The sequence below is a fragment of the Colletotrichum aenigma genome, assembly GCF_013390185.1.
Source record: "Colletotrichum aenigma strain Cg56 chromosome Unknown KSG_Cg56_contig05, whole genome shotgun sequence".
In the NCBI taxonomy this organism is placed as follows: domain Eukaryota; kingdom Fungi; phylum Ascomycota; class Sordariomycetes; order Glomerellales; family Glomerellaceae; genus Colletotrichum; species Colletotrichum aenigma.
This window is the reverse complement of record NW_023500911.1, coordinates 1,395,336-1,412,378: the sequence shown is the minus strand read 5'-3', so window position 1 is coordinate 1,412,378 and position 17,043 is coordinate 1,395,336. Positions and strand designations below refer to the sequence as shown.

The 17,043-nt window shown below is 50.7% G+C and overlaps 5 protein-coding genes across 5 annotated transcripts; 2 read left to right on the top strand and 3 right to left on the bottom strand.

Moving 5' to 3' along the window:
- Positions 1-9: 9 nt before the first annotated feature.
- Positions 10-833, top strand: CGCA056_v008029 (putative glutamine amidotransferase-like protein; the record flags this gene model as incomplete). Its single annotated transcript, XM_037323277.1, has 2 exons — positions 10-483; positions 546-833. The coding sequence occupies 2 exons, from the start codon at positions 10-12 to the stop codon at positions 831-833; spliced, it is 762 nt and encodes a 253-aa protein (XP_037178437.1).
- Positions 834-10,366: 9,533 nt separating this feature from the next.
- Positions 10,367-11,936, bottom strand: tdiE-17 (putative methyltransferase tdiE; the record flags this gene model as incomplete). The annotated part of the gene is made up of 10 exons (XM_037323276.1): positions 10,367-10,436; positions 10,496-10,915; positions 10,965-11,102; positions 11,157-11,194; positions 11,257-11,279; positions 11,512-11,530; positions 11,588-11,610; positions 11,661-11,751; positions 11,805-11,846; positions 11,901-11,936. The coding sequence occupies 10 exons, from the start codon at positions 11,934-11,936 to the stop codon at positions 10,367-10,369; spliced, it is 900 nt and encodes a 299-aa protein (XP_037178438.1).
- Positions 11,937-12,367: 431 nt separating this feature from the next.
- CGCA056_v008027 (putative hydro-lyase) lies at positions 12,368-13,258 on the bottom strand (the record flags this gene model as incomplete). The annotated part of the gene is made up of 1 exon (XM_037323275.1): positions 12,368-13,258. The coding sequence occupies one exon, from the start codon at positions 13,256-13,258 to the stop codon at positions 12,368-12,370; it is 891 nt and encodes a 296-aa protein (XP_037178431.1).
- Positions 13,259-13,827: 569 nt separating this feature from the next.
- On the bottom strand, positions 13,828-14,976 carry CGCA056_v008026 (Aldo-keto reductase yakc; the record flags this gene model as incomplete). The annotated part of the gene is made up of 3 exons (XM_037323274.1): positions 13,828-14,404; positions 14,462-14,812; positions 14,867-14,976. The coding sequence occupies 3 exons, from the start codon at positions 14,974-14,976 to the stop codon at positions 13,828-13,830; spliced, it is 1,038 nt and encodes a 345-aa protein (XP_037178432.1).
- A 934-nt stretch (positions 14,977-15,910) lies between these two features.
- CGCA056_v008025 (uncharacterized protein) lies at positions 15,911-16,771 on the top strand (the record flags this gene model as incomplete). Its single annotated transcript, XM_037323273.1, has 1 exon — positions 15,911-16,771. One exon carries the CDS (start codon positions 15,911-15,913, stop codon positions 16,769-16,771), a length of 861 nt encoding a protein of 286 aa, XP_037178429.1.
- Positions 16,772-17,043: the final 272 nt, after the last annotated feature.

Below are 17,043 nucleotides of genomic sequence, written 5' to 3'. Positions count from 1 at the left end.
ATCGACAAGATGGGTTCTCAAGCACCGCGCATTCGCCTCGCCATCATCGAGGCAGACACGCCGCAGCCGCAGACGAATGCGCAGTACGGCGGCTACGGCGGCGTCTTCACTTCACTTCTGCGCCTCGCCGCGCTCTCCTCTGAGCCGCCCGCGCCGCTGGACTCGATCCTCGATATCTCGGTGTACCACGCCGTCGGCGATGAGGCGGTCTACCCCGAGCTGGACTCCATCGACGCCATTCTCATCTCGGGCAGCAAGCACAACTCCTTCGACAACGACCCGTGGATCCTGAAGCTGGTCGATTTTACGAAGAAGTGCATCGAGAGCGACAGGGTGAGGGTCATCGGCGTCTGCTTCGGTCACCAGATCATCGGCCGCGCGCTCGGGGTGGAGGTCAAGAGGAGTGAGCTGGGCTGGGAGGTTGCTGTTGTCGATGTGAACCTTACGGAGAAGGGCAAGGAGCTGTTCAAGTTGGACAAGATGGTATGTTCCCTCCACATATGCTTGAGCTGAAGATGAGTACGGAAGGACTCACGAGGTACCAGCGCATCCATCAAATGCACCGAGACGTTGTCACCGCCAACCCTCCCGGCGCTGAGTCTCTTGCCTACACCGACCTCTGCCCCGTCCAGGGCTTCTACGCGCCAAAGAAGTACATCACCGTCCAGGGCCACCCCGAGTTCACCGGCCCTATCGTCAGTGAGGTTCTCAACGTCCGCCACAAAGCGGGCATTTTTAGCGACGAGATGTTTACCGATGCTATCAACCGCGCGAATATCGAGCATGACGGTGTTGCCATTGCGAGGGCCTTCCTGCGGTTCTTGAAGGAATGAAGTTGTAGATAATTTTGGCTTAGAGCAATAGACTAGCGATTGATTTCATTTTCATCCTGACCACTACTCACTATTGCCAATCTTACTTATCGCGCCCCTCCAAATGAATCACATTCATCGGCAATCGAATTCGTTCTTGCGGCAGGCGCCTCTTACTTCATTGCTCTTGCGCGGCATCCCTACAGTGGCCCTTTTCTCTGGCCTCCTTCCTTCCTGATCATCAAATCGGCTTCTTTCCAAATAACATCGCCATCTCGTTCCTGCCTTCCTAGAATATTCAGGGTTGGGGCCAGCTCTTGAATATTTAGATTCAACCTCTTCACCTTCACAACTCACCACCAACAAATCCTTTCCCTTTCACAAACAACTCAACTTCTCTTCCACAACCCACTACCACCCAATCTTCACGTCGCATGTCCCATTTCGCCATTCGTATCGAATCCTTCATCATACCTTCTCATTCCTACCTACCGGCGAAACTAAGACATAATCTCATTTGATTGTCTTCGTCGCTCCTGCTCAAAGTCATTTACTCGCTACCAAACAGTTTGTAGCTATCTCTCGGAAAATGCGCTCTTCTTCGCTTCGAGCGACTTGAATCTTTCCTCATTCACAATAACTCCACCAGCAAGAGTCGTCTTTCCTCCGCGGAAGCAAGTCTCCATCCTCACTTTCTCTCGACATCCTCTCATTCCGCCTCTCATATCATCTTTCGGCAAACTTTCTGTCCAAGCACCAAAGACCAGCAATGCTATACAGCCGACATCTCATTTAATTTGCATATTAGGTTGCCTCGCCGCTGCACTTTGATTCTTTACGTTCATTCCGCCACAGAACTTCAATACCTTCTAACATACTGGGAAGCCATCATGGCATCTCCTGCCAGAGCAGATGAGTCTGAGATGGTCAGCAGGCCAAACAAGAGAAAATTCCAATTCGCTTGCAATGACGACTCTGATGACGAGCAGATGCAAGATCCTCCATGCCTACAGAGAGCCGCTAGCGAGGACGACCATGGCCTTGACATCATCGACCGCTTCCTTCGCGAGACTGCCATGGAGAATCAGACCGATCAAACCATCGCAGACGACAATGCAAGAACCCATACAACTCATCAGCATGACGAGGCTAGCGAGCTCTTTGTCCCGCAAGGTGGAGAGCAACACGTCAGCCCGTCACCTGCACCCGAGAATGCGAAAGTCAAGCCCGAGCCCGACCTTGATGATGGCTTCATGATTATTGAGCCGACAGAAGCATCCACTGATGCTCGAGAGAAATGGGCAGAGAGACGGCAGCCATGGACAATTGATCTTACGGATGACAATCCCGTCCAAGTCAAAGAAGAGTCAGGGTTGGAACATGTCAAGGTCAAGGCTGAGGATCCATCTGGAAATCATATGCCGGCTACAAGCGACTCCAATGCGTCTTCTGCCGATATTGCTGAGCTTATCAGCAAGCGCGACGAGCTGAAAGCCAAAGTTTTGACCGGAGACCACGGTCCAGGTGACTTGGACGAGTTGCTCAAGTTCAGCGCTGAGATTGCTTTACAGGAAAGGAAGCAGGAAACAGACAAGACAAAAGAAGATGACGTTCAAAGTCAGAAGGTTACGAATTCCAATGGAAGCAAAGCAGCTGCGGAGAAAAAGACGAAAGATAAGGCTTCAACGCAGAGAAGAAGACCAGTAAGAAATGCCGCCGAGTTCTTCGCTCGGGAGGCCGAGAAAGATCGTGAGACTGAGCGAAATCCGAAGAGATACCGATTGAGCGCGAGAAATCGCCAGGAGGAAGAGCATGATCGTGAAGTGGAAGAGATGCTCCGGATCAACGACGCCATTCAAGAGCGAGCAGATTTGGGTGACCAGCCACCTGGCCCCAACATCATTGCGAAAACGAAGAAAGATCAGATGAGACAGATCAAGGAAGCCGGTCAGGACAGCTGTGATATTCGGCGGACTTCAAGACAAAGAGTCGACCTCGAGAAAGCTACAAGAACATGGGGGGACAGAAAGGTCGCTGTCGCAAATGGTCGATGGAGACCGAAAGGGATGCAGAGCGGAATGCTAAGCGCTCAACTGAGTGTCGGCGCGTGGATGCTTAGCCGCGAAATGAAGCCGATGAAGAACATTCCAAGAGGCGGGATTTTGGCCGACGCCATGGGACTTGGGAAGACGATTGAAACTCTGTCATGCATGGTCGGCAATCCTCCGACGGCCGTGACTAAGAGAAAGGGAAATGGCACCACTTTGATTGTTTGTCAGTCCGGACAGTTCATATCCCAGTGGATGTCTGAAGTCAAGAAGCACTGCGAAAAGGGAACTTTTCGGAGGTTGGTTCACTACAAGGCAGGGAGTGACATGGACGTTGAGTTCCTAACATCAAAGGACATTATGTGAGTCTTCTGGGTCTAGGTAACATAGACGCAAACGCAGGAACTTTCTGACATTAAACAGCTTCACCACCTACCATCAATTGAGACGAGAAACGCCAACCATCAAGGAGAGAGAAGAAAAAATGAAGGAGCTCGGCGATGATGATGACGGCATGAAGGAATGGCTAGCAGAGGAGACCGGAGTTCTTTTCCGGGTAAAATGGTTCCGCGTGGTTCTTGACGAAGCCCATGCGATCAAGAATCATGATACTCACGGTGAGTCTGCTAAGTCTGCTATCCTTGAAACTGCGCTAACATGCCTTTCTAGCTGCATTTTCCTGCTACCAGCTGCAAGCGAAATATCGCTGGGCTGTGTCAGGAACTCCCATGACCAACCGCGCGCATGGTAAGCAACCGCAACTGGTTATGAAAGATGCAGTAGACTAATTCTCAGCAGAGTTATATTCCTACCTGAAGTTCATTCGGTGCGATGTGAAACCCTTCAGTGACTACCAGCAGGAATACTGCCAAAACACTGTATGTTGTTTTGTATGGTCATTGATGAAACTCTCCCTGACTCTTCACAGCGAGAATCCAAGCAAAAGCATCATAGGCTGATTCACAAGATCATGTACCGAAGGTATACATCACAATCGCCTGAATTTGTTCTAGCTACCTTGCTAACATCATCGTCAGGACCCCCAACGACCAGTTTCTTGGTCGACCCTTAATGGAACTTCCTGGTACCCACCCGTCTCATCAATACCTCAAACTCTCTAAAGAGGAGATGGTCATTTTCCGGTATGCATCGCGCTCGTTCGATTTGCCAGTCGGAGATTCAATGGACCTGCTAACGATTTGAAGAAAAATGGAAGAATGTTTCAGACGCTGCATCAACGAGGAGTTTGAGAAGGGCACAGCCGAGAAAAACAAGCGAGCATTTCTAGTCATGTTACTTCGTCTGCGCCAAGCTGCTACGCATCCTTTTCTCCTCGAAGGAATGATGGACCAGTATTTCTCCATCGAGGACATACGAAGTGTTCGCAAGCAGCTTGCAGAGTTGAAAGGAGGGAAGACCATCTACGAGCAGATTAGTTCGTGGATTCAGAGACACAAGATGTGCGATGAGCGTATGCAGAAGATCATGGACGCGGCAGACCGACGGAAGCAGGAAAGTGCGGAAGCTTTCAATCGAGATGATGTGGAAGACTATGAAGACGAAGTTTCCGACCAGGAGCAGAGCGCTGACATGGACCAGGCTGAAAGAGGCCTGAAGCAAACCCACGACACCGACGCACCCACTGTTGCCAACGACAATGCCGAGGACGAGACCAACAGCGTGGACGACATCGAAGAGGACATGTATGGAATGGTTCCTGGGACAGGACCTGTGGCATCTTCTTCCATGGCGAAAAGTAACGACAAGGAGGTAGGTGAAAGAAACCGTCAAAGCTCTCGGGAGGTAGAGATCGAAGAGGATCCGCTTTCGCCATTTGGCGAGAGTGACTTTGGTCTGAACTTTGACATGGACAAGCAGATGGAGTACATGGAGAGAGTCCGGCTCTTGGACAACGCCAAATGCTCGGTTTGCAATCATGCTCCCAGGGATCCGATGAAAGGAAGCGTGAGTTACAATTTTCATTTCCGAGACTTCTGATACGACATGAAGCTAACAGAAACAGTGTGAACATCTTTTCTGCCACTGGTGCCTGACCAACTACTTGGCTAGCAGGGTGAGTACGCATTTCCTTTTTCAAGCTTCACAGCGCTGACAGAATTTCAGAAAATCAAGTGTCCTGTCTGCAAAAGACTCATTGGCCGACCGCAACGTTTCAAGCTTCTGGAAGATGATCAAGAAGACTTGAGTGGCAACCCCGACGCCCACGACCACAAAGGAAAGGGTAATTTAAAAAACCCCTACACGAAGGGAAATGACTTTTACGGATATCAGCACTTTCAAGATGAGAGGAAAGAAAAGCGACCTCAGAAATTTCTTCAGATCAGCGACAGTATGGAGGACATCCCCGTCACTCCCAGTGCCACACTGGTTGCACTCAAGGAAACGATTTTGAGATGGCGGCAAGAGGCGCCCGAAGACAAAGTTATCAGTGAGTAAACTAAACCTTTTTGCGGGATCTCTTGTTAACAACTCCTCTTCAATAGTCTTCAGTCAATTCAACGCAGTCATGAAGATCGTTGGGTGCATGCTCGAAGGGGAGGGCATCTCATTCGCGTACCTCAGCGGCAAGCAATCAACCGAGCAGCGAAACAAGGCTGTCGAAGGGTTCCAGAAAGAGAACAACGACGTCAAAGTTCTGGTATCATCCATGCGAGCCGGAGGTCAATGCCTCAACCTCACAAGAGGAAACCGAGTGGTTCTGATGGAGTTATGGTGGAACCATGCGGCAGAGCAGCAGGCCTTCGCCCGTGTCTTCCGCTACGGCCATAAAAAGCAGACTCACTTTGTGCGCTTCATTGTGCAAACTCCCATAGAGCAGCGCATGCTCGAGATGCAGGCCGAAAAGATCCTCGAGATCGATGAAGCTCTGCAGGACGATGGACGTCACTCGGCCAAGGTCAAGGCCGTTGACATTGCTGGGCTTCTTGGAAAGGTCATCAGGGACGACGATGGCACTTACAAAGTTGTTGCCGACTACTCCGACCTTGACGGCGATGACGATACCTCCGATGGTGCGACTGAAGAAGAACCAGATCTTCCGGACCTTGTTGTTCCGGATGACGAGGTCGAGTATGAAGATGAGGACGCGGAGGATGGTGCGATTCTTATCGAAGATGATTCGGATGACTCCATGTAGTAACTTGGAGATTGAAGAAGCCGGGCCGACACATCATCTTACCTTCAAACTGCTGCGCTGCTTTCTCTCACGCGTTTCACCTTCATTGCATATGACGAGATTCACGCGACCACCGAAACGAAACTTACCAGCATTCTATTCGCGACATTGCATCAAACGGCCGCCCTTTTCATTTTCCTTTTTCATTTTAGAGAGATTCCTTTCCTGGCATTCGGCAAATTTGATTCCGGCATGAAGGCAGCTGAATGGGCACCGCGGAGGTTGGGAACCATTTGGTAATTGCGCAGGGGCGGTAATCAGGGGACGCGAGGAAGCTGCGGAATGGATTCAGCGGATTGGATGGTATTTTGAGGGGACCAGAGAAGAGGGAAGCTTAATTTTACATCATGTTTTGGCTTCCCGCCGCTCTTTATGGCTTCCTATCATAGATACACTCTCATAGATGGAGTGCTGATGTTCTCAAGAGCTACTGCAAATACAAAAGTCTCTGCTTTATAGAATTTCTTTCATCCAGGAGAATGTCACTGGCGAGGAAGAAGTTGATCATGGAAACCCATTCAGAAATTGCACATTGCCGAGGCTGATTTCGTAGGCATGTCCGACATGTGTGCTGTCTAGTCGAATGGTTTCAATATTGACCATTGATTGTTAGAGTAGCAGATGCGAGGCTGGGTATGACTTGCAAAAAGGGATGGTACTTTGATTATCAACAGGCCAAAGACTCATCTGCAATCAAAGGGTCGGCAGTGTATGTTCTCCTGGCCCTCAGGAAAGAACCCATGATTAAGCTGAGGACACAACAGAGCCAAGGAAAGACGCTAGATCAGGGCGCGAACGAGGACAATCACGAAGGTACTTTGAAAGACACTCACCTCCGGCGTATCAAACAGCGCAAAAAGCTACGTGTGTCAGATCTAGAGAAGGGGACGATGCAGGCGACGACAGAGAGAAGCATAGAGACGAACAAAAAGACGATGATAAGGAGGCAGGGGTGCGTATTGGGTCGCGAATTGATTTAGTCCCCTGCTTCAACTCATGGCTTCGTGGGTGGCGGCCTCGCGAGGAGTGAATATCGTATGATATCGCCTAAAAATTACAGAATAGTCTGCTCAAACCGAAAGAGGCATGATTTGTTGCTGCCAGCTGCTAGGGAGGTATGTCAGCCTTACAGCGCGGTACCTGCAGGCTGCTGCTTGTGTTGTGTTTGAGACACATATCTCAGATACTTATACATCTTACTGCCATATTCGGTAACATGGCGTCATGCTACGGCTTGCAATTGGTTCAAGCAGAGTTGAGGGCGATTAGTGTCAGCTCGCCACAAAAAGGCTTGCGCAGATTTACAGTTTAATTGCTCTTTTCGCGGACCTTTTGCTAGCATATTCATTCCATTGAATGGGAAGTGTTTTAGTTGCCTTAAATTAAACACAAGTAGAGGCGATGCTCTGGGTTAGTCCTAACCCGTCGGCAGTTGAAAGATGCGACTGAGTCCGCCTTGCGCCCGCTTTATGACCTCTGGTTCTCCTGCAATGCCCATCCAATTTATGGAAGCCGTGTCTCTCTGTCTTCCCTTACAACTTTTCTTTCACAATTCACCGCCTGTGGGCACATCTTTTTGACTGCCGTATGACTGTCACGGGGAGCCGTGTAATTCACTTAGAGCCTTCGTTCTGAGATTCTCCAAGCTTTGAGAAAAGAGACACAGTTTTTTTGCGTATTTCTTTCGTTCAAAATGGAAGAAGCCCAGGAGACATCCGCATCGGCCGTCAGGAGGAAGCCACTTCCTGCTGGTGCTGAGACACTCGATAGGGGCCCAAACACCAGCAATCATCCAACAGAATCTCAATCTTCAGCTCGGCATCAGCAAAATACTTCTAGTCATGATCCATCTCTAGCGCTTTCAGCAGATGATCTGAGATGTCTGCTCGACAACAGAGACTCGCTGGAACAAGACAGAGTTGTCGAAAAGCCCAGCCCAAACCCTCCTGTATTGACATTGTCATCGGCCACCGAGAGCATCAGCACAACATCTGGCCTTTCCGACCAATCGACAGAGATACCAACAGCCACGACAAACGCTCGTTCAAAGGACGAAACAGCCAACGGACATGATGACAGGATATCTGAGAGAATACATGATGAACCGAAATCATGGGGTACAACACTTCTTGCTTGGTGGCAGGAACTTTTCTTGTGCTTTGCCAGCATCGCGCTCGTGACCACCCTGGCTGGCGTGCTTCTTCATTTCGACAATCAGGGACTGCCGCAGTGGCCACTTGGGCTGACCCTGAATACCGTCGTCGCCCTACTATCCACGCTCGCCCGCGCTGCATTCTTGATACCCGTAGCCGAAAGTATTTCACAGCTGAAGTGGCTCTGGTATCGCAAAGAAAGGTCTTTGAATAATTTTCAGGACTTCGACAAGGCTAGCCGGGGGGCATGGGGGGCAATCCAGCTTGTAAAGACAACGAAAGGATGGTATGTGATTATAAACCTGTCGGCAGTTCTCTTTTACTAATTGATCTGGCTTCCAGGTCACCTGGAATCATCTCGATGGTCCTTCTCGTCACATCTATACTTACATCAACCTTGACCCAGTCTACAGTGACGTACCCAACACGTTTGACTCTGTTGTCGGCAAAACCTGCGCTATCACGAGCAGTCAAAGTCCCGGATCGCACCCCAGACGCAGGCGATATGTGTAAGGCATCAAATTCCATCTCGGATCGAGGTCTACTGACTCAAAATCAGGGCTTCACATGAACCCTTTGTTTGATAACGGTGTCTACTCCGGGCTTCACCATAGTTACGACCAGGAATTCCCGTTCGAGCAGCCACGATGTCCTACAACCGAGAGTAGGTGGAATGATTTCAGTTCGCTTGGACTTTGTGTCAAGACGACTAACATTACCGCCTCATTCAATGTTACCTACAAGGAGGGGAGGACTTCTGGTCAGGGCCGGCTCGCAAACCTGACTCAAGCGCACCTGAAGATCACCCAGATGCCCTTTGACAAGCCGCGCAAGCGAAGTGTTTACTTGGTGAACAAGAGTAATCTCACCTAATTTCTCGGAAATCAGACAGCCAACAATATTGGCGCTATGGAGATTTTATTTTATTACTGCGTACAGCGCTTCAAGGTCTCTGTCGAGAACAATATCGCGTCTCGAACTATCGTATCAACCTCAGCCGATCGAAAAGATGACGTCTATGAGTATATGAACGGGACGCGCATCAAATTCGATGCGCTTAAAATACCCGAAGAGCCCGGCACATCTTTCCCGTTAACTCCAGTAATGACGCTCGTCCTGAATGTAAGCTTAACAGCCGCGTTCAACAACACATATTACGAGACCTGGGAAAGAGAACATGGACATATTCGTGGTCTCGCATCGACTAGATACTTTAACGTTCTTAACCTCGTCCGTAACGAAGACGCAGCGTTAGGCGAAGATTTACTTGGGGACGCAATCCGAAACATTACTAACAACGTGGCTAGAGGCGTGACCGCGACGTAAGTCGTTTTGCGCTGTTATTCTCCATCCCAGATCAAAGCAACTAATTTGTTTCCTGTTCCCTAGCTTTTTCGACCCTACAAAGAATGTCACCGGCGAAGCATACGTGACAGAGACGTACGTCTTTGTGAGATGGGGCTGGCTGGCGTTTATATCAGCTCAAGTCCTGCTTTCAATGTTGCTGGTGGGCGTGGTCATCATCCAAACCAGGCAGGCCGGGCTCGGGGTGGCGAAGAGCTCGATTCTGCCATCCTTCTTTGCAATAGAGTTTTGCTATTCGGGCAGTGTTCACATACACGTAAATCCGTAGCTTATTTCTAAAGCGACTGTATTTTTTTATTCTCACTTTATCGTTATTATTATCTATTACTATTATCTATTATTATTATTGTCGTCGTTATTATTATCGTCGTTGTCGTCGTCGTCGTTATTATCCTTATTACTACTTCTTTCGTTCTCTCTATAATCACGAATTATAAGGGACACTGCCCAGATAGCTAACTAACACTGCCCGACTAGCAAAACTCTTGCGATAAATTCACAGGATAAGCATGCTATAGAGCAAGAAGGCACTAGAAGCTTTCAGCAGAAGTAGATGGAAAGCATGATACGAAACAAGTCTGGAGCAGGTTGGCGCCTTGGGCTGACAGAGCGCGGTTGGATTCTCAAGCGATGAGAATGGAGTTATATCTGTCATATAACCTCGCTCACAGAGTGGGTAGACTCTGCCTATAGATGTCGTATGATCATCCTTATTCCTGTTATATCAATTGGTAACGATCAAGTACATAAGATTGCATTCCTAACATGTATAAGCGGCGTGGAATTCATGTGTCACTCCTCCGGGTTGTTCTCGGGGGTGTGCGAGGACTCTTTCTCCGGCTTCTGGCCATAGACAGAGTAACTGGCATGGTCAGTACTCGTATTGCAGCATCTTGAAATCCGATACAAGACTACACTTACACGTCGTAATAAGCGTGAATGTCCACCCTCTTAAGTTCATTTCGAACCTCGGCACAGAGAACTGTCGTCTCCGGGACACTCCAATCAAGCACACGGGTGAATAGAGCCATGGTGATAGCTTCAATCCCCTGCAATGCCGACTCCTTATCCCATTCGCCCAACTCTTTGTACTTCGGGTCCTTTGGCCAGGGCGTATAAGGCCACTTCTCCTTCTTCACGACGACATCGACAAATCCAGCGTCCTCGAGCATCTTCTTGAAGTCTTTTGCCACGGTGATTGGTCGGCCCATCAGATCAGTTCCCTCAATCAGCAGCTTCGTCCACTTGAGGGTCTTGCATTCGTCCGTCATAGTTCCGTCGTCGCACTTCAATGGAAAGTCGTTGTCGTGTATCTCGAGGTAACCGCCGGGCTCGAGATTGCTATGAGGTTGGTGTCAGATCGGTCGATTGGAATTCAACATTGGCTTACGCGTAGGCCTTCGCAATCATGTCTGGCCAGCTTTTGAAACTGGCGATCATGGCCCTGATGAAGATGAAGTCGAATGGTGTCGTCCAAGTCCATTCCTTCTCAACGTCATCGACTTCGAAACTACAGTTGGGCGACACGCTAGACAGAAAGCATTCTTAGTACAGCAACATCATAGTGCTCAAATAGACATACTAGCCAGGTTGAATAGGGCTGAGATCAACACCGATGACCTAAGGCCAAGTCAGTGTTTGGACTTGTTTGAGATATTCCTTTAGGAAACCTAATGGCCTACCGTTGCTTCTGGATGGTCGTCCGCTGTCAAGTGTCAGCTTCGTATGTTGCCACGCAATGGGCCGAGGACAGCTAACCGAAATCAAGGGCCCAAATTCCCGTTCCAGTGCCAACATCCAAGACCCTTTTGGCACCGTCTTTCTTGGGACAGTTGCATAGCTCGCCGTCCCATGTCAGGGTCCAAAGATGGTGGGTAATATCTTCATGTAGCCATCCCACGTCAGTGCTGCACGCAAATGTGCCAGAGTTCACTTACCCAAGCGATCTTGCTCTCGCTTGACGCACCGCTGTTAGATTATTCAATCGAGGTCATATGCGATATCCATTCCTACCTCATCGTTTGGAAGAACATATTCTAGCGGGTTCGGTTAGTCGGACCGCCATAATGGGACGTAGAAGACTCACTGCCGTCACTAAGCCGGTGATACGTGCGGCCATTCTCTCTTCGATAGTCTAAGATGCTTGGTCTCAGAGACGCCAATGAGTCCTGTGTATACTATGGGCTGTCAGAAGACGCATAATCATCGAAGTTACCATCGCGCAACCTACCGCATCGCCGACTGAGGATGCGTCGTCATCGGTGCGGGTGTCCTACGAGATGTCAAATGAGTCGTGCCGTAACGGAGAAGCTGGATAGGCACAAACCTCAGCTTGAGGGTAGTCAGCGGTGGGTTCGATCATCTTGCGCCACTTTTCTCAAGTTCAATGTCGTTTCTTCGTTCAGGAAACTCCAACAGACGGGAGAAGTGAGGGGAAAGTTGGATCACCCCACCTGTTTTGATTGTTTGTGGTTGTTGGTTCAATGCATGCGGGTTTGTGACCTCTTGATTGGATTACGCTGTTGGACACGAAGCCATCCTTGCAGATCTAGGCTTGGCTCTGGTTTCCGGAGCGATCCGTGGCACAGTCATTGCAGAAACTTCGCTTCCCTAAAGCAAATAATGTGCTAGGTTTTCTCAATATCTGAGCTAAGATTTATCACCCTAGAATTCCTTCGTCTTTGCCGCCTCTGCCATCCCTCCCATCTTCTGCCCTGGGTTACTGATTGTGGTTGTTTCATTAGTCGAGGCATGCTTTTGCCAATGGAATAGGAAAGCTGTAATTGAAAAAAGTCAAACAGGAAAGATCTCTTCCTCCCGGATGTCCAAACAGATCATGTGCCCAGGAGCATGTCCCATGACAGTACCGTTCAAGTTCGCCTTCATGACAGCTTCCTGAGGCGTAACTCCACATCCCCAGAACACCGGAACATACTCCTCATCATCATGCCCAAATAGCGTCTTTCCATCATCCTTGACGGCAGGATCTCCCCACTGTGGCTTCGTAACATCTGTGACCCCAATTCTTGCAGCCCCGTCCCATCCCCAGGCAACTGGCTCTCCATGCGTCGCCACGAACGGTCTTGTGATATCCCGAACCTTCTCAACATCCGAGACCTTGTATGGCCTCATAGAAACAACATACGTCGCCCCTGTGAAGACACCCGCCGCGCATAGTGGGATGTTGGTGCGGTACATGGGCACGTTGCGGTTGTGCGTCATGTGTTGTGGCGTGAGGCCCGCCTCGTGAAGAGCCCTCTCGAAGCTGAACGAACATCCGATCAGGAACCCGACATGATCACCATCAGTCCATTGATCAGCTACATTGACAGGTTCCAGGGCGCCGTTGATGGAGACGTGTTTGCTGTTCTCGTAGACTCGGTATCGGGGAGCGTCATGGCGGAGGTCAACGTTCTTGGCTACTGGGAGAAGACTCTTTCCATCGATGCTTTGGACATATGACTTGAGCTTGCTAAAGTCACCTGGGCTTTCTGACTCGGCGAGCAGCGGGCATGGAACGGGGTTTCGGTGGCAGAGGAGTCGGAAGTCGTCGGCATAGCGCTTGGGCAAGACGATGAGGTTTGCTTGCAAGTGGGTCGGGGCCTGACCGGCCGTGGTGGTCTCGAAGACACCCGAACGACACGCGAGACGATGGTCCTCGCCCGTCTTGTAGACTGCGGTCATGATAAAGAGAGATGGGATTTGGCAAGAAAGGATTTGAATTGAAGTGCAGTATCCCTGGTTGAGTTGACTAACGGCGGCCACGGAGTTAATTGATACGAGTCTGTACAATATGTGAAAGTTCACAAAGTCTAGATGCAACCCAACGCTCGTTGGATGAACTAGTTTATCAATGGGCAAGTCTAGTCACGCTCTTATCAAGATCGGTTAAACGTTGGCGATGATAAGAATGCGGCCAACTCCCGAATTGCGGGGTTCACCCGGCAGCGCTATCAGCGGAGACCCACTCCGATCTCCGAATCCAGTCCGGTCATCGGACTCATTCCCCGAGGCGAAGTATCTCTGCAATGGACGCGGGGGGCTCGGTACATATTCATGGTGCCCCTTCATTGCCTACTTCCATGCGTACCCCGGATTTCGGGCCTCGGAACTGGGGCCGGGGATCCATCCCGAGCATCTCACTAGAAATGGCGACTGGGAATAATGACAACACCTGCATCAAAGAATAAGAGGCATGGATTCCAAAAGAAACAAACCAAATGTGCCGAAAGCGTTCTCAGTCCGCTTCTAATTTACAGCGGCGCTGAAGTGACGTAGGCGCCGAACATTGCGCTCCGGTCGCCCTGAACATCCGCCTCGTCAACAAGCCCCCGGATCTCTTTCTCTTCGTCGGCGCTCAGCTGGATCTTCAAAGCGCCGAAGTTTTCTTCGAGGTATGGAATCTTCTTGGTGCCCGGGAGCGGGATCACACCACCCCCCTGCGCAAGCAGCCACGCAAGCGTGAGTTGGCCGGCACTACACCCGTGTCTCTTCTGTGCAATACCCGCAAACTTTTCCACAAGCTCGATGTTCTTCCGGAAGTTCTCGCCTTGGAATCGCGGGATTTGGCGCCGTAAGTCCGACTCCTCGAAGTCATCCGCAGATTTGTACTTGCCCGTCATCATGCCCCGGCCCAGCGGTGAGTAGCAGAAGACCGTAACTCCGAGCTCGCGGCACGTCTTCAGTAGATGGGTTCCGGCGGCACCTTCGATCTCGAGGGACCATGGATTATACTCAACCTGCACGGCTGAAATTGGGTGGATCGCGTGCGCCCGGCGGAGTGTTGCGGAAGAGCACTCCGAAATCCCAAAGTACTTGATCTTGCCCTCGCTTGAACCAGTCGTCAGTATTATAACACCCACCAAATTCCAGGTGCGTAAGTCTCACTTCTTCAACTTGACCATCTCCTCGATAGTTTTCTCAATTGGAGTGACTTCATCCACACGGTGGACGTAGTACAGGTCAATGTCCACGCCCAACTTCTCCAGACTCTTCTCGCAAGCCTCGCGGCAGTATTCCGGCGAGCTATCGGGACGGATGTTGTACGTGCCATCTGAATGGACCGTGCCGCGTAGGCCGAACTTGGTGGCGAGGAAGATGTCGGCGCGGCGCTCTGGATGCAGCTTGAACCACTTGCCGACCAACACCTCGTTGTCGCCATATAAGTCGGAGGTATCCCAGTTTGTGGCGCCAATCTCCCATGCGCGGTCGAGAAAGCTCAGACGCTCGTCTTCAGAACTTGTTCTTCTGGTCAGCCGTAAAATAGCATATCATGATAGGTGTAGAACTAACCCAGGGGTGCCATAGGCCACGCTCAAGCCCATGAGACCAAGCCCAAGAGCGGTGATCTCGGGCCCGTTCTGGCCAAGCTGGCGGGTTGGCAGACTTGTGGGAGGAGCCATTGCTGTGGGTGTACGGAGTACGGAATGATTACTCAAGTAGGTTTGATATATAGAAAAGCTTGAGGCCTGTTAAGAGTGGTTTGTAGGTGAACCGCATTAGAAAGACGGTCTTCAGCTTTTCATCGGGCACGGCGAGGAATATATACACTATTCAGAAGTGGTGTCGACACAGTCTTGCTAAATTGAGTTCACGAAAGCTCCACTGGAGACCATCGCTTCCGACGGGATGTCATGCACGATTCAAGATCTCCATGTCTAAAGTCCGGCAATGGTACAGAAACCAGTGTCTTGCATTGGCTCCCGCCTCTGCAGCCAGAATAATACCTCTCAAGTTGAGTCTCAAGCGACGCCCTAGCTAGGTTTGATGCAAATTTCAAGTTCTCATTAGGAAATCGTGCCTTTGAAGGTTGTTTACAAGTCGGACAGGACGTTGGCTGGTAGGCTGCATCTGAAGGCGGGTTTAAATCCGGGGCTCGGGCTTTGCCGCTGCGGCCGCATCTCCCGCATTGCCCGTAAGGACTCCGAGGGACCGTCTCGTCCGCTCATACGAAGCGGTTGCCCAGTTGATGGCCAGTAGCATGCAAGAAGACTATGCTCCTCATTCCCCAACCAGTGTTGTTCAGATTTGTCTACAACCTAGCTAGAATTCTGCGAACAAGGGGTTGTCAATAACAAAAGAAACACCGACGGTGTGCTGACGCACCATTCCTCTTGCTTTGTCTTGATCATACAGAGAACAACCATTTGCACAGACATCTACACAAGCTGGTATGGCCTTCTTTGTGGGGGCTTACCTTAAGAGAACATGCCCCATCTTGGCTCTTCTCAGGAAACCATGTATCCCTATCCCAGCCACGTCACGATTGGCTGTACCAAGATCTAACAAGCCAAACCAACAACTCTTCCCAAACTCTCCAGTCACTCCAAAGTCACCATGCTCACCCACCTCAACTATGGAGTCCGCGCGCTAACCTACCTAACCTACCTCCCCTCCCGCCCCCTCGAGCGCTGGTTCTACCGCTCCGACCTCTCCGCAGCCTACCACCTCATCTCCACCGCCTCCATCTACATGACCCTATGGCTCAACGCCTACATCCTCATCCGCGCCACCGGCCTGCGCGCGCACCTCTGCAGGCTCCGAGAGCACGAGAGCTGCGAGCGCATCGGCCGCATCAACCGCCTCCTCCTCGACGCCTATCTCGGCGGGTTCTTCCTGCTGCCCAACCTCTGCGGCCCCATCTACGTGTGCTGGTGGCTGAACCCGCACAACCGGCAGCTCGACGAGCTCGCACACCTTTATGGCTTCTGGATCGGTGTGTGGCATGTCCCTCTGCTTCTTAGTCTGAGTCTGAAGCTGATTCTGCCCGGCGTATTTGGGTTGCCTGTCTGGGTTGTTGGGAAGGTCTCGGAGGGCGTGTGGTGGGCTGCTGACATTTTGCAGGAAGGCCCGGCTGCGTTTATCCAAGGGTCATTGAGGCGCTTGAGGGAGTTTCTGCTCGCCGCGCCGAAAACGATATGCGACGGGGTCGACCGCAAGGTGCTAAGGTCGGAGAGTAAGTATTTGGTGTTTGCGGTGTGGTTGGCCATGGCCGGGTACTGCGTCATCCTTTACGCCATCTTTGTCGAGACGTATCGGGCGTATTTGCAGAGAGCTGTGGCGCGCGTGCTTTCCAGCTTGCTTATGGACATCGGGGACCAGATCTTTGCCGTTGGCTATTGGCTGGAACGACTGGTGGTCGAGAAGGGGTTCTGTGGGGGAACGAAGAGGTGGCAGACCGTCAGCTGGATCGAATGAAGTGTCATTCGATTGTGAGTATTCTTCCATTCAACCTCGATGAGGTTGATGTAGAGCTTTGCACTCCGGGCCCGTTATCATCGTCTCTGTCATCTTCGTCCCTCGCCCGCCCGGATAAACTCCTAAGATTAGCCCGTAAACCTTTCGCGACGCATCTGGTGTCAGATTGTAACTTGATGTAGCAAATGAGTAGATCAAGCAAGTCTTTTTAGTATCCCTGGGTATACAACTCCAGTCCCTATTGGGGAAAATACAAGAGTAGTAGGCGCTTC